This window comes from Cariama cristata, unplaced genomic scaffold (genome assembly GCF_000690535.1).
Source record: "Cariama cristata isolate BGI_N322 unplaced genomic scaffold, ASM69053v1 scaffold769, whole genome shotgun sequence".
NCBI classification, from domain to species: domain Eukaryota; kingdom Metazoa; phylum Chordata; class Aves; order Cariamiformes; family Cariamidae; genus Cariama; species Cariama cristata.
In genome coordinates, this window is record NW_009637176.1 from 46,429 (window position 1) to 63,838 (window position 17,410).

Here is a 17,410-nt window from a genome sequence, read left to right on the forward strand (position 1 = left end):
GCATATATTCTTACACGAATATTTTTTCTTTCTTTTTTCTTTTTGCTGTAGGTGTCTCCATTAAGAAAGACAATGCTATGTTCATACTTTCTTCTTTGGATAGGCTCCCCCAGTATGAATGCGTTTAGCTAACTCATAGTGTTGATAAGTCACTGATTTTAATTAAAAAATTAACTGTACTAAAGTAAAATTATTTTTCACTTGAGAAATTTTTTTTTGCTCTAGTATTTTTCTCCCTTAGTATTACATGTTATATATGAGACATATACATGTAAATTGAATATATATGTAAGATAATATATATGACCTCTTCAATATTTTCTTATTTAGATATAAGATTTAAGGCAGGATTAAGTGGAATATATAAGATGTTGCACAGTTACTCTCAGATTTCATATGTAATCAGTTTCTTATGCCTTTCATACTTCTAATGTAGTTTTTATTTGGCATCTCCTCATAACCTTTTTAGTCAACAAATCCAGGATTTGGGTTTTGGTTTAAGTATTTTTGTGAGTGGTCTGCTTTCCCAATTCCTTGAGTAGATCATTCCTTCAGTGCACAATCTGGTAGAATAACTTAGTTCAATGGAGGAGGGCTGTTTTTCTGTTTATACTTTATATTAATGTTGATCTTTAGTCATTACATTACAAACAAGTTTTGCTACACTGCATGCACAAATCTGAATGATGAGGGCCAGGCACTGAATGTTTAATGTGTGCTGGGAATCCCGAAAATGCCTATTTGCTGCTATAAGGTCAACATCAAGAACTAGTTTTAATCCAATTACAGAGACTGTATGTGTAGAGTTTTGTTTGTAGCTAACAAACATAATATTTCTTTCCCTATAGACCATTATTTCTCCTGTTCTAAGACCTTTACTTACAAATAAATACAGAAGTATATTGAAAAGTAAAAAATAAACACATTTTTATCATATACTTAGGGGTATTACATCCACAGCATACTTGACAGATTCACAAAAAAAGAAATTAAGAAAGAAATCCAACCAACCTGCAGGATCTGTTGTTCACTCATTTACTGATCACTCATCAATTATGCTCATCCAAAGACTGTTTTGTTTATTCACTTGCTATTTGAATACTCTGTTGAAAGCTTTCAACAGAATTCTTACTGTTAAAAAATTAGAGATGCTTAGGTATTCATCTTGCCAGAACCAATACAAAATAGAAAGTTATCAATTGCATAATACAAATCCATTATAAAATTCTACCTCAATTGCAGTTAGTTATGTATACGAACAGAGATTATTAAAAAGGACACAACTTAATCATATGTCAGCATTTCTAAATCCAGGAAAGATGTCTCCGAACTTTTGACAAACAGACGTGAAACCAAGGCACATTACAGATCAAGATTTTATTTTAACCTAAGACTATTAGAATAATTGTTGACACTGTTTTCAGACTAAAATCTCATTTAATGAGCAAATACATCAGCTAGTAAGGTAGGAGTAAGGAACAGGGAGAAACTTTCAGTATTTGTGCTGGAAGGCAAAGTAATGGCTTCAACTATTTTTACACTGAGTTTATGTTTAAACTGCAAAAGAGGAGCAGGAAGGAGAATTACAGTTCTGTCTTCAGTTACATGTTCTATCTTTTCTTTCATTTGTTTCTTTCTCTTCTGAGAAATGCTGATAAAAGTTTAGGCTATTTACCCTTAAGTGAATTAAGTTTTAACAGCAATTTGGAAAACCAGTGAATAGAACTTTGAAAATCAACTGTTCTCTGTTCAGGCAAAGGAAATAATTGAACTATTTCCACAGCAATTGTGTATGTGAGGGAAGACTGTGTCCTTTGTGAATGTAGTAGTGTCACAGAACCAGTGTCACAAAGTTTTTATCAATTTAAGGCTACAAGGTACCTTGAAAATTGTTACACGAATGTGAACATTGGTAAGGTTGATTTCAAAATCTTATAAATAAAGAAGAGGGAAAGCAGAAAAAGAGTGCCATGCCATCCCCTTGCACTCTGAGCAAAAGGACCAAAAAGGTGTACATTTTGATATAATTTTGCCCTTCCTTAGATTTTAGTCCTTATTCTTCTTTAGGTCTCATATGTGGAAAATGCACATAAATATACACAACAATAAAGCATCAATTGGAGGCAGAGTCTCTCAAAAATCCTTTTTTGATTTTATCTAATCTTGAAAATTTAAATAGATACTAAATGGGACTAAGAGAGAGAGGGGACAGATGTTCATATTTTTAGTTTAAGAAAATAGCAGCAGGAAAACATAAAAAGTATTGCATTATTTCTCATTAATCTTTCTAAGATTGTCAGATTCTTTTGTAATTGGCTCAGTATAAACTCACAGATATTTTTACAGGCCAAAATATGCACAATGGCATATAATCCTAGTTTCCATTACAGCCATGCCACATTACCAAGCCAATGAGGGAATCTTTAGGTCTAACAGATAGAAGAACCTGGCTTATTCACTTGAGAAAGTAATCTTCTCCGATCGCTTACTTTCCAGTCTTTTTATTATGTCACAGATCACACTACTCACAGAACCCAAAAACTTTCAAAGAGACCCCAGAGAGTTCATAGCTAAGATATGATGCCTGTTACTAAAAACTTTAGACTTTCTATTTATTACCAATAAAGCAAGAGATCTTGTAATATTAATATGAGATATGAATGTCCACCCTAATAGGATGAGAATGCTGCTGTATGCTCCTCAATACCATTCCATCACAGTTAGATGACCTTTACTATCATTGAGTTAGTTGTTATTCTCATGTTAATGCTGCCTTGTCTCCAAAGATCCATGCTTAGGGTGATAGGTTAGAAGTCTGGGTGTCTCTGTTCATGAACTAACTTATGCAAAGTTGATATTTTGCATCTGTCATCTTAAAATGCCTATTGTCTTTATCTGTGTCTGAATATCAGCTCAGAGGATCTGATAATGAAACAAGCATCACAGATAACAATTTTATTTCTAATTACCTTTTTTTTTAAAGACTTGAGGAATAAGGCAAGCTTTTCTATACTAGTGCAAATGCAGGTCTGAGAACTTGTTCAGGCATTCACACTTTTTTTTTTTTTAAATGGTCTTAACATTGCATAATTGAAAAAATGTGTTATGTGGGTCAAAGCATTTTCCGGTATGCATGTTACTGCTACCACCACCAGTGCCACTTCTTTGCAGTTATTCATCAAAACGCTGATTCCAGAGGAGAAACTGTTCTGACAGTAAGCTGCTATCTTCCCTCAATTTCAAAGCTAGCTTGTGCATCGTGATAGTTCTTTTTTCCGTCTGCATGTCAGTATTAAAAGCTGTAACTGAAACCCTGCTGCATCTTAGCGTTCGTTTTGTTTGGATGATAAAGCCATTTTAAAGTCAAACAGCAATGGTAGTGAAGAGGATTTATATTTTCACTTGGGAAACATATAGTTAATTTTAAGTATACTTTGAAAGCCACTGCAATGCAAAAGAGCTGCTATTTCATAACAAGGTTCTCACTGTCCATTTTATAGATCTCGAGTGTGCAGCCTTTAAGAATGCGTGACATTTTGCAAATAAAATGTAGCATATAACTTTTCCTATGTACTGGTAAACTCTCTTCAAAGAGGAGAGCCTAGGGGCAGTGTTGATAAGGTTATTCTGCTTTGCTGCCATGAGGAAAACAATAGGGCAGATAAGTCAAGGAATTCCTGTTTTCTTAGTTCATTGTTACCAATATAAGCATTTGTTGCATAAGGCAGGATCCTTAACAGTGGTAGACTCCTGTGAAGTGCTACAATGATGATTTTCATGGAAATCAGTGAAAATTGAAGGGTTAATCCAGAATGAGAACCTCAGGGTGAAAAATAAGGCACAACTTACGGAAAACTAAAGACAGAAAGGGTAGTTTTGGAAAAGCAGGGAGATAAACAGACAACAAAACAGCAAAAATATTTTAATTTATGGATAAGCAGAATTCTGTTGATACTGTTGTTTCTGTATTTGATCCATGCTAAGGAAGTTATTCTATAGCGGTATCAGCAAAATTTGATGAAGACAAGCCAGTATCCTACTGAACTGATCACAGGAATAGTGACTAGATGATTAATCTTTTCTTCCTCATTTAGTATTGCATTTTGGACTAAGAACATCTAGAATGGCCTAACAAAGACATTGCTTCTTTATGAATACTTCGCTATTAACAACTTTTGGCTTGTCAGTGATGCTAAATCTTAGTTTGGCTCAACATTCTTAGTAATTGGTGGCATAATTAATTCAACAATCACTAGTACTGCTTAGGATTTTTTTCTATTCTGAAAATAATAATTCAACTCATATCTATCAGAACCCAATCCGAACCCAGTGAAAATTAATAAGCTGTGAGTGAGCTCAAGTTTTGTGATCTTTTGCCAGTTTCTGATTTATTTTATATTTAATAGACACTGGAGGCAAATGGAAAATTATATATAGAATAATACTTTGTATAGGAAATAATTTTAAAAGATCTACAAATCTGCTGTGATGCACCAAAACAGCTTCCATTTTCTTTCTGTCCACCAGAAAAGCAGGCAAAAAATTCTTTACTTTTTACATTCTAGAGATTACACGTCCCTTTTTTTAGGGCTTAAATAGCAGATAATGCTGCATACACATCTCACCTTTCTCAGGGAGATTTTTTATTTTTGGCTTTTCTTAGGACTACAGACATGATTCAGTTAACTAAGAATTTTACTTCCGATGAGGATTATAAATATGGAGAGTCACTTAACGATTCTGCCTCTAGTCTAGTACAGAATGTGCAAAGATTTGGGCCCAGCTAATATTTACCAGCATGACAAATAAGGAAATCAAACTGAAAGCTGTATGCCACACCCATCACTGCTGCTGGAAGCTGGCCCGTGCATGGAATGACGGTGAACTGAGTGTGTTACTCATCCCAAAGCCCTCTCGATTTGCCTGGTACATCACCCTGTCTCTTTTTGAAAATACAAATTATTTGGCTGCATCTCCTGCAGTGAACCCACACTTTTTATCCTCCTAACGGCCTTATCCAAGAAAAACCTTACACATCTAATATGCCATTTATGCAAAATCTAGGTAACAGTGTCCCATTCGGCAATTTGGAAACTCTGACCACTGGATACCAAAGCCCAGCAGGTTCCATAAAACCTGCAGTTACAAGTCTAAAGTTCCCTGGCCCCTATACATCCTGCTTTTGCAAACGTCCTTGTTCTGAAAGAAAGAAAATCTTTGGTACCTACCGTATTTCTAAGCCCATCCAAGTTCCAACATGCAGCTGTTTCCTCTGCCAAGACCAACAATGACAGCAATCAAAGTGTTTATGCCTAAGAGAACAGAGAATTTAGTATACAGAAGTTTTGAATAGTTAAGTTCCCTGTGAAATGGTAGAAGTGGGCTAACAATTCCAGCATTCACGATAATTGTTTTCCCACTAATATAAATTTTGTGGTCATACAGTGTATTAAAACCTATCTGGAATAATTATTTTTCTCTACACCTTTAGGAAGTGCATTTGAAGAATACAAGTAGAGGGAACACAGGAAACAGAAACTACAGAATGTAAGAACATGCCATCCACAAGAATGAAGAATGAATGTGCCATCTGCAGGATACTTTGCTGTAAATAAATTATTTGTTAAACATTGGAAGACTTAAAAAAAACCCTATGGTTTAATAAGCTTGATGCAATCTCAACCAGTGGGCATTCTCCCAGTGAACAATGCAACTAAACATTCCAATATTAAGTCTTTAGAGAACAGAACATTTTAACCAGCCCAGAGCTAAAAAATTCTGTGGTTGATATATTACTGTTTGTTAACCTGTTTTAAATGTCCTGCACAAAATCTCTTAAAGTCCTGTGCCCTTCAAAAGCCTACAAATTGATGGGCCTTTGATGGATCCAATTGCACTAAATTAACCTATGAACACTGGCTGCTGGAGTCATTCATCAGCCTTGTCTAAGTGGTGGGTTTTTTTATTTGCACTTCTATACAAGCAACAGGCTGTTTGTTTTACAATGTCTGATAACATTGTTTGTCTACCCCTTCATATTTGCACAGTTTGACATTCCCAGTAACAGCAGCAGTAAGGTAACATATACAGTTTTAAACATCCATTAATTCCATCTGTGGCATTTTGACAGAATATGGGTTATAGATGCATTTGTTTCAAGACAGTTTTATTTTTCCTGCTCTTGCAAAGATGCAGTTTATTGCAATTTGTGAGACAAAAGATTTTCAAAAGCAGTTAAAACATACATAGGCTCTCAAACCATTAATGATTCTTCCAGGTAATTATTTTGCAACAGTATAGGTAACTTCTTTCTTCCTCCATATAATGCAGTATGTAAAATTTAGCATATCAATAATACACATATATCAAACAGTATGTAAAAATCTCTGTTTTATAGTACAACGGTGCTATTTTATAGTTTGTTACATGAAAGGGTCTGGCCAAAACAGTAATAAGTAAAAGCAAATATGGAAAGATCAAGCCAAAGGTTAAAATACAAAATAGTTTAAAAAATATTCAGTTTAAATGAACTAAAATGGCTGCAGATTCCAACATGGAAATAACTTTCCTATCTTCAAAAGAAAATTCAGATACTTGTTTCCTTTTAGATGCTTGAACAGGGGTGTTTTTGCTTACGGTTATGTGGAATTCATAGATACCTAGGCCTAGAGAAGACAATTTGAAAAACAGACCTCAAATGACTTCAAAGGGTAGCCCATCAGGGCTTAAATCTTTCTGAAATATCAGCATTTTGTTCAAATGTAACAGAGGGTTACTCAAGTTTTCTGCCATTTTAATTCTTTCCACAATCAGATATGATTAAATTGACTGTTAATTAGGCTGCTGCCTCTCTCTGTAAATCAGAAAAGCTAATCTAATCATCAAATTACAGTGTAGAGAGTCCTCAGGAAGAGATGACAGATAATGTCCTCCAAACTGTTCCTTACAATAGCCTTTCATGGGAGACATAGATTACCAGACAACCTCTGACATGTAACCTTGACAGGTACTGCACTGATTCTACCTTAAATAACATTGTGTCCTGTGCTCCGTTTTGGTAAGTCAACTCAGTGCCAGATCGTCCATGCAGTAAAGCGGGATAGGCAGCCAACAGCGTCCCAAGGTGAGCAATGAACTTCTCTGTTGGAGAAGGGAAAAGAAGGCAGGGGAGAACGCACTGTTCCACCCCATTCACAACTGCAATGTGGTTCCCACTTGATTTCTTCCCCCCATCACCCTGCATGTGGTACACTCAGACAAGGGATGAAGCAACCCTTGGTCAGCCCCAAAGAGAGCAGGGAGAATATTGTATGAAGGGAGCAAGTAGGGGGGTTAGATTAGATCTGTAAAGGAGGTATCTCTTTTCAAAGGCTCAAATCTTCCTTACTTTCTACTACATCCATGGGAGTAGATGACTGAACTGTTGATTAAAACACAAGAGAGGAACCTCTGCAGACTGCATATTGTACAGCTCCTCAATAGTTTCTTGTGAAACAGACAGGAAAGGTAGGTTTTAAAAGTCTAACAAATTATTATAGTTCCTTTTTTATTCCCATAGGAAATTTGGGGTTCGTTTTTTTTTCCAAGGAAAGTGCAATGTATTTCTATGCAATTCTTTAAACCCTCCACCTTCTGTGAGATACATGTTTATATGCACAATAGGCTGCCATTGCATGTAAAAACAGAACAGTAAATTAATAAAAAGAATATGTCACAGCTGTCACTGACTGAGATAGTTATGTTGAAAAAGAAAGAAAGTACAGAGAAACAGATGGGGAAACTAACCACCAATTCAATAAACAGAGGTAGTAATTCTGATATCTATCACAGCTCTTACAGGCCTTTTTTTGGCGGAGTGTATAGAGAGGGAAGTATTTTTACTTCAATGGTTGTTAAGAATTCTGAAATGCATTCTAAGAATAAGCCATTATTGTGATGTTATAGACATAATACATATTTCCGTTTCATGTCCATGACTCTTTCTGTCCCCTATGTCCTCCGAAGTTCTAAGAGGGAGGAAAGGTGTGAGCACAGAAAGCAATTTGCAGATCTCTGTGGTGGCAAGTTTCTTTGTAGATAACATTTTACTGACGCACTGTTAACATAACTGAATAACTATACATCATTGTGCTATTTAATTCCTGTAAATTAATTCAAATTTTGGTCTTATCTTAGGATTCATGCACTTACATTCATGTCACCGTATTTCTCCTGTTGAGAAATCATAATTAGAAAATGTCATAGACAGCAACATCTAACATCACAATTTGACAACTGTCTAAACAAAGTAGAACAAATCTTGAAAGAAACTACAATAAATAATGAATAGCTACAAGCTTCAAAGGCAAGACTTTGCTTTACTAGATAATAAATGGTATCACAAAATGGAGAGTAGCTTCACCACCGCAGAGGTGAGAAATGCACGGATGGGAAATCCATACTTGCATAAGAAATCTCCAGTCATACGGCAAGGAGCACATGATATACCAGTCAATGTGAAAGATAAAGGTCTACATTAGCTTAATAATCTCAGTAAATCTGCTACTTAAAGAGGTTGAAGCATGAGCCAAAACATCTCCCTCCCAAAAGTTTTTGAAGTAGTCTGACTTCAAAAACTTCTAATTAGAGAAATTGAAGGGTTCATCTGAATTTTCAAAAGCACTCCAGATATTTAGGAACAGGGCTCCCACTGGATGCCACTGATTCTCATAAATCATTTCAGTGGTAAAGAAAATCCCACTCCCTATCCTTCGATATCATGTAAATCACATGACAGAAGTCATAGATTTTTTTCATTCTAGAATAAACATAAAACTCCAATTATTACACAGAATGTCACTGAAGTGCGGAAGTAAAAAAGTTAATTAAGCCTCATTATTTTCAGTTAGTTGAAAAAGGACTGCAGATCTATACCCACTGAAGTTAATATCTCTCTTTCATCAAGGTAGCAAAATTTGAACCTCATCTCCATAGTAATCATAATTAATCATTAAGAGTTTAAATGGAAAATTAATAAATTCTATATTCTGCTCAAAATGTACTTACAAACTACACTTATATTTGTGTGAAAAACTCGTATAAGGCTCATTTTGACTGTTCAGTCAACAGAGAAAAGAAAATTAAAAAATGAGATATTGCATTCAGTCCCTGTAGGTACACTAAAGTAGGCACCTTTTGTCCAAGACAGATTACAGTTCAATTCCTTTTTTAAGATTAAAGAGTAAATTAGTGGCAGGCTTTCTTTACAGAAGTCAATTCTGTACATAACTAGTGGCTATGCTCAGTTACCCCATGAGCTGGTTGTTGACCTAGTAACAGTGGTTAAAGTTGATTAGTGAAGACTCTAGGCCAAGCACTGCATCTTCTTGGCTCTCCATTTTAACAAGTAAGCGCATGATAAGACAGGTTCAGAAAAGTGTATGCATATTTGCTTTACCTGTTTACTGATTTGGCCAACAATGCCAAAGTGGTGCTATTGTTTTGTTTAAGAAAGTACTTGACTAAAATATAAAAGAAAGCATAAATATTTTTTTAATGTATGAAAATGACAATTATATAGGTATGGTTATTAAAGCAGAAATACAACTAGCCATAACTTTTCAACTTTTTGTCACTCAGCAATGGCAAAGAAATCTTAAATCAATGGAGATAGGGCAGGAATAAGAGTCAAAATGCCACAAAATTTCGTAGACTTGAAATGCAATTCTGAATCTTTACTCCAAGTCAGAAATACAGATGAAGAAAAGCATTTAAAGTCAGGGAACGATGGATATGACTGAAAGCCTGTTCAGATTAAGGTGAGTCCTATATCATACCAAAGACTTCTAAGTCAAACTCTAGCCTGAAATCAGTGTAGAGTTTGTCTTAAAGTCAGTGGCATGATATGCTCGAGATTTTCATTGAGTACGTTTTTAGGGGGTTTTTTGTTTTTTATTTTTACCTGATTACCTTCTCACTTTCTGGAATGACCCCAAAAGTCAATATTCTTTAAAAAAAAAACACCAAAAACACAAAGAAATGCATCTGATCTTAACAAGGAATGAAAAAATAAATATTCCTAACATGAAACTGATGCTATTTTTAATTGTCACCAGTGAGAAAAAGTTGAAATATATGGCTAACAGTCTGTGAATTTTTTTAAGTTTATGTGGTCACTATGAATATCCTAATGTGCAAAATTTCACATTTCATTGTTTTGTTTTGAAATTATGGTAAGTTAAGCCCAAATAGAGATTCTTGGAACCTATAGGCTAGATAGAATACTTATGTTCTGATGAAAGTATAATCGATATATTTAAAATGTTTTATTTTTAGTCTGAAAAAGAATAGTAATAATTTATTTGGGGACTCAACCTATACTGGTCCCTCTTTTAAGGATACTGTTCAGTGCAAACAAGTCTTCCAAATGCAAAACTCCTATTCAAAATCAACATTCATTCCTTCCTCCCCCCAGCAAATCTAGTTAAAAATTTATTGCAACATAATTTTATTGTTTGTCTGTTTGTTTTGGGGGGGTTGTTTTGTTTTGATTCACTTTGTTTTGCTTTGGGGGGCAGGGGTAAGGAGGAGGAGATGAGGCTTTCAAGTGATTAAGATTTTTTCCTCTCGGGTACAATCCACAAAAAATAAAGAATTTGCCTTGATGAGATCTAATTATCCAATTCATGTGTGGAAGTAGCATTAAGTAATGCAAGCAGATTAAAGTTGTCTTGAAAGAAGGAAAAAAAGTTATTAACACGAAGTTTTTACTCATTCTAATCCTACACTATACATTTTGCTTCTCACAACTTTGAAATATTCTACTGGACTATAACTGTCCAAACACACAGTATCTGATATATATATATAAATCTTCTTTGATTTTTTTTACATGAAGGGTGTTATGGGAATATCTGAAACTTGACTACATATAGTACAGTTTGGAGATACCAGTCTAGCAGAGACCAAAAGAAGGACCTCCCTGATGCTTACATTAGGAAATCTTATACTAGTTGCTTAAAGAGTGCGTGTATGTATATATAGATATATACATATATAGAGACATATGTATGTATATGTGTATATATATGTATAATGTTATAATGTGTGTATGTGTATATGCATGTGTGCGTGCAAGTGTATATTATGCTTTTCTTCTTTTTCCTCTCAAGTAAGATTTGAACTTTTTGCATTTTACACATTATTTCTCATGGATTATATTCAGTAACCCAACCGGAATCTAATTTTAGAAGAACATTGTATAATATGGGTGTCACAAGTTATAGCCTACCTTTGTTTTTCACCCCTAAAGAAATTATGTGATTTTTGAATCTTAAGACACTTCTTTGCTGTCATCAGGCAAATCTATTTATCTGTTTAATTACAGATATAAAATACTAACTCTGAGGGCCTTACTATGAAAACATTGAATTAAAAATTTTACTTTATGTCATTCTTCTCCAGATAACTTCTGTTAAGTGAGATTTTTTAAGTGTAAGCATCCCTTCAAAGTAAGAATAATGGGTAATATAAACAGAGAAGAATGAAAATTTCTGTCATTTAATAACAACACCTCAAATATTGATTTGTCAACTAGGTATTTTTTGTAAGAATAATTCATGCCTCTCTATAGTACCCTTAACTATTTCAGAAGTGGAAAAGACTTAGCACTGTTAATTCCTATATCCCAAATTATTTATAATAATTTTTGATTTCTCTGTATTCTTCAGTAACATTTTATTCTGCCAATTTGGTTCACAAAAGTCATAAACAACATCAACATCAAACTTCTGCTGCTAAACATTCTTTCCCACAAATGTTTAACATCCATACACCCATCTACAATATTTACATATTCACACTTGACTGAAGTTCTTAAAAAATGGCACAAATATATTTGGGAGATTTTTTTCTTCACATTTCAAAGGTATGAACCATTTTTTAACTAAATCAAAGGCATTCCATCTTACTGTATTTTACATTCATTAGTATCATCTCCTTCCTCTAAAGCAAGAATAAAATATCTGCAGAACAAAAAGGACTCTATCTTAATAAATAGGATCATGCTTCATGTATTTGTGTTAAAAAAAAAAGGTTTAACCAGATAACTATACTTACAACTGAATCAATTAAATTCATATTTTGTAGTGAAATACTTAACTGTAGATTTTAAAATCAAATGAATGTTCCACTCCTCCTGGTTTACTGGCATTAACCTGGCTTGTGGTATGAAAAAGCCAACTTTAACAATGGTTGAAGACAAAGGATCCAAGACCAATAGACTAAAGTGCTAGCAATGAAAGAGGTACAATGTCTTTTTTTGTGCACAGGGATGAATTCTATCTTAATTTTTTTTTATATTAGATTTTCAAATCAGATTGATATAAATACTGCATAAAAATTATAATACTCTTCATTTTTTCTACTTAGAGACAAGTTTGAATATAATAAAGCACATGCAAGTTACACTGCATGATACAGTATATAAATCATACCTTGTCATTTATCACCATTTCTAAGAAATTAGTTCAACTGAATGCTATAGAAATCCTGTGCAAGATGAAAAAACAATTGTTAAAAGTGTATAATGATAATAGTTGCCTGATTAAACTAAGTCTTATCAAACATGAGTCATAAAATGCTCCACTGAAAGCATACTGGTACTTCATAGTGTTCTGAACAGCTTCACCTGTAGTCTGATACTTCACGTTGCTTTTATCAGAATGTGATGGTTCTGTTTTATAGTTTCTTAATCCATGGAGTCTTTGAGTTGAATATTAAACATGCTTATCAAGCCTCAGGATTTTAAGAAACAAAGTTAAAGTAGAAGAATCAGCACCACCTGCTGCTGATAATCAAATAGTATACAAGCTTTCTCTCCTCCCAAATTATCTGCAAAGCCACCCAGGAGTGCTAAATGAAGATATCAGTAGCACTTGGTTTTCAGGAGGACAGCCTTTCCAATAGGAATATTAACTGTTCTCCCTTTCTTCACTGTTGGACTTCAGTTGGTATCCTGACTAAAACTGGGGTTTCTGTGACGCAAGCATGAATGTGGATACATGAATTTCTGATTTCACTACTGAATAATGCTACTATTAACATTTCAAGTCATTATAACCAAACAGTGACAAGTGTTAAATGTTCATTCACTAAAACCCATTTAAGCTCTCTATTAAAGTTCTAACTGGATTTATTCTTTCTTTTTTATTTTCTTGTGCTTACTCATAATACAATGTCACTACTTGATGACAAATAATTATTTCATACTGTGTATGTAACATCATTGTGTTGCAGAATCCCCCAAATACCTCAACAATGTCTTTGTTGCGCTATTCTCCCCATTTAGCACTTATAAGCTTTTCTAGTAACAACCAATAAATAAAAAAATGGAGCTCTTAATATGTACAAATATTAAAAAAAAATCAAGAATTTTTGCTAGTTTGCAGTTCATGTAATGCCATCTTGACCATTCTCTTCCCCTCTCTCTATGAGCTGTCTAGAACAGTAAATTTTGCTCCATCAATAATAGTGTATTCACGCTTTTAAAGGCTTTTATATGCATTTATGGTAGGTAAAGGTTGGAAGAGGTAGTTGACTGACTTTCAATTTTATCTACTTTGATTTCAGTAAAGGGCTTTGTCACTCTGTATACATAAAGGCTAATGCACCCTTTGGTTTGTAGAATGTACTGAAATGTTTGCAACCCTCTTGGTATCAGGTCCAAAATGTGAAGCATTACTGTTAAGAGGGTATCTTTCTAATGTATTTGTATGTATAGTTTACACCTCTGTGAGGTCTAATAAAGGATTATGGTTAATAAAAAATGCGTTGAAAATTCCTCATCCACATAGATTTTGCAGTAATTTGCATTCTTCCTTTCTTTTCCCTGGCATATACATTTCAATCCTCAGAATACACCAAAATCAGGACATATCTTAATAGGATGAGCAGGCTTCGCTCCTAGGATAGGACTGACATGGAAAACTAAGTAGTGGCTCAAGAGCCTTGATAAAATGAGGTGTCAGCAGATGGAATTATGGAACCTATAGATAAAATTATTAATAATGAATGACCAGGAAGAAACTGTATTAACCCACAGATGAAGATATCTGAACTCTGGTATACAGTCACTCACTCAAAAACTCCTTGCTGCACAAGAACTAGGTGGTAGCTAATGTATGACTCTTCCAAAGATATCCAAGGAACTACAAACTACTATGCCTTATATCTCTATCACTTAAACTGTTCTCAAGAACAGAATCTGTGAGTATGTGAATAAATATTGAGTATGTGAATAAATATTGTATGATAAATATGGTATCTTGCAGGAAAAGGAAGATGGTTGTGAAGTTAAGACTCAGCAATCTGTTGGGAGTTCTTTGAAAGAAAGGACAAGCATGTAGTCAAGGAAGATCACGGTGATCTTGGATTTCCAAAATTCTTATAAATTAGATCCCTCATCCAAAGTTCTTAAAAACACTAAACTGTCATGGAATGAGAGGAAAGTTCTTCATATGTGCACACCGCTCACTAAAAAGCAGAAAAAAAGGCCAGTTGATAGTGGAGGGGCACCATATGTGAAATCCTACTGCAATCTGTTCTAGCACCCATGCTGTTCAACCTTTTCCTAAATGAGCTGGAGAAGGGGTGAACAGTAAGAACGCAAAGTTTATGGGTGATATGAAAGCAATCGGGTCAATCAGGCACGATTATGCCTTGGTAAATCTCTGCTGACTGTTCCCAGTTGCTGTCTTGTCCTTCACGTGCTTGGAAACAGCTTCCAGGAAGATTTTTTTCTATAACTTTCCAAGTACTGAGGCCAACTTCTATCTCCACAGATCTCAGCCCTCTCGGATGGGTGCAATGTTTGCCTTTTTTCAGTCACTACACTCCCACAGTTGCCATAACCTTTCTAACACAATAGGGAGCAGCCTCACAGCTCCCTCATCACCCTGATATGTATCCCATGTGGTCCCAAAAACTATGTGTATCTCCATTTGGCTTAAGCGGTCTATAATTCCATCTTCTTTTGCTGTGGGCAGTGCTTCACTCTGCCCATGAAGTCATGGTTCTGGGAGGCCTGAGGACAGCCTTATCACTGCAAATCCAAATACACACACAAAAAGCCTCTGGCCCACGAAGTCCCTAAATTGTAAATCAATGGGGCATAGGAAAGTTTGACTATGCGTTGCCTTGTTCTAGCATTTTTCCCTAGATATGGATTTTGACTACAGTGCAAAACAGTTTCCTGGACTGGTTTCCCCATCTTATCTTTACTCTGACTTCATATATTTCTATCCTGCTGGCATAGTAGCCATTCTAGACTTTAAATGCACAACATTGAAGTACACAATCCCTAAAGTAATATCCTTCACAAAAAATTCTCTATATTTAAATATTCACAGCCAATAATTTTTAAACCCACACTGTCTTATCATAATACTTAAGCAATTTATGGAGATTTCAGTTCAAAAATAACCACAACAGTAATAAACATATTTTCATTCTTACTTTCTGATGATGAATATAATATAACAGAGGCAACAACAACTTGTGGATTTTGCAACATGGCCAAGGAACATTTTAAAAATCCGTTTTTTTGTAACCTTAATAATATTTTTTTAAGTTTTTAATCATATATATTGCATACATTACCACAAATTTTCAAACCTGCGAGAACATTATGTACTTGTTAATAAATACAATTGTATGATAAGCCACATTAACACAATAAAAATAAGAATACTCCTCAGGAACTAAGGAAATATCTAAGAAATTACTAAGAGTTCAGAAAAAAATCAGAACTTTAGTGGTCAGCTCCTTTCTTCAGTTGTGCACTTCCTCAGAAGCAGGTATTTTAATTTATAGAAACTTTTCATCAAAGAGTTGCTGCCAATTAACCAAGCCTGGATATTGACTTACTGGGAAATTGTTGTATTTATTGCCCTAACTTGGAACTGGTTTTGGATCACAGCTAAAGAGAAAAATCAATCTAGAAAATCATTGCTACTTGAAGGCCAGCAGGACTTCTGGAAACTTAGTAGAAATTAAGACTATCAGCAGCAGCTGTTAAAAAATGTCATGGAAGAAATTCTTATTTTATAGTGCAAAGTTTACATTGTGTGCCAGAACTAAACTGATTTTTTTTTTAATTTATTTGGGCAACTTCATTTTATTTTATACTGCAAAGTTTACATTGTGTGGCAGAACTAAACTGATTTTTTTTTAATTTATTTGGGCAACTTCATTCAGCTATGTGTGGGTTTGCCCTGTATTTCATACTGTTTTACACTTGGTTAAAAATACCTTTATTGACACATTACATTAATTTTGGCTTATGACCTTGTATTTTTACTTATTGTATCTCTTGTACACACTTTTTAGATAAAGTTGATTAGTGGTGATTTTAAGCCAATCTTTCATCTCGATGAAAAGGAGTTAGCTGTGAGAAGTGCATTTTACCAACTGAGAAGGTGAAAGAGCTATTAACATTCATAACAGTTTGCACATGTTGCACTATGCACCAGTGGTACACGGATTTTCTACTGGCTTTCTGAAAAGGAGTTATTTGTCATCTCTGCATTTTGACAACCAAAATGTTGAGAAGAAATTTAAGAGGATGGGAAGAAAAGTGTTAGTCAAGCTGAGATAAAGATTAAAGCAGGATTTCCAGATTACCACTGGGCTGGTTTTGTTTGTTTGGGGAGTGCTTTGACTTAAACTTTAATATAGCAACTATTTCCATTAAAATGCACTGTCTTTGGACCACACTCCAAGCCCTCCAGGACTCACCTTCTCAGCGTGTGCTTTCTCCCCTAAGTAATGTTTTCACTCTTTGTTTGCTTTTCCCTTCTGTTCCATATATCATCTATTCTTGCAACATAGTGACCCAGTGCGATAGGAGAAGCAGTCCTTCCAACAAAAAAAGCTGGTAAGTCTACCGATTTAGCCATGCTGTCAAGAAGTGAGATAAAGGTTTGAATGCCTTCACGCTGTCAATAGAATTGAATCAGATCTCCCATTGATTCTACGCATACAGCAATTAGCTTGCAATTTGGGAAAAAAAAAAAAGCAACAATGCCAGCATTTGTTGGGTGCCCAATACTACACCACTAAGCACGCCCTCAGCCATCCAATGAGATCAAGACCTCTGAAGACTTAAATGCTATACAGAATCGATTCCAGATCCTAGTGTGACTTACAGAAGAGGGAGGTATTTTAATTCTTGAGGTGGAACAGCTCTGGGCACTCTTAAATGCTCTACAGAATGGATTCCATATCCCAGTGTGGTTTACAGAAGTGGAAGGTACTTTAATTCTTGAGATGGAACAGCTCTGGGCACACAACACACTACACAACTCTAATCACTTTAAGATCTTTTAGGTTTAAAAGCAGATAGCGCAGGGAAAATCAGTTATTTCCACCATTA

The 17,410-nt window shown here is 34.8% G+C and overlaps 1 protein-coding gene across 1 annotated transcript in view; it reads left to right on the top strand.

Annotated features, from left to right (window-relative positions):
• IGF1 (insulin-like growth factor 1 (somatomedin C)) overlaps window positions 1–5,913 on the top strand; it is a 47,549-nt gene extending 41,636 nt beyond the window's left edge. Inside the window, exon 4 of the mRNA XM_009708171.1 lies at window positions 5,492–5,913. Within this exon, the coding sequence (XP_009706473.1) occupies window positions 5,492–5,551 (60 nt within the window). The 3' untranslated portion in view covers window positions 5,552–5,913. The remainder of the gene's footprint in view (window positions 1–5,491) is intronic.
• Window positions 5,914–17,410: the final 11,497 nt, after the last annotated feature.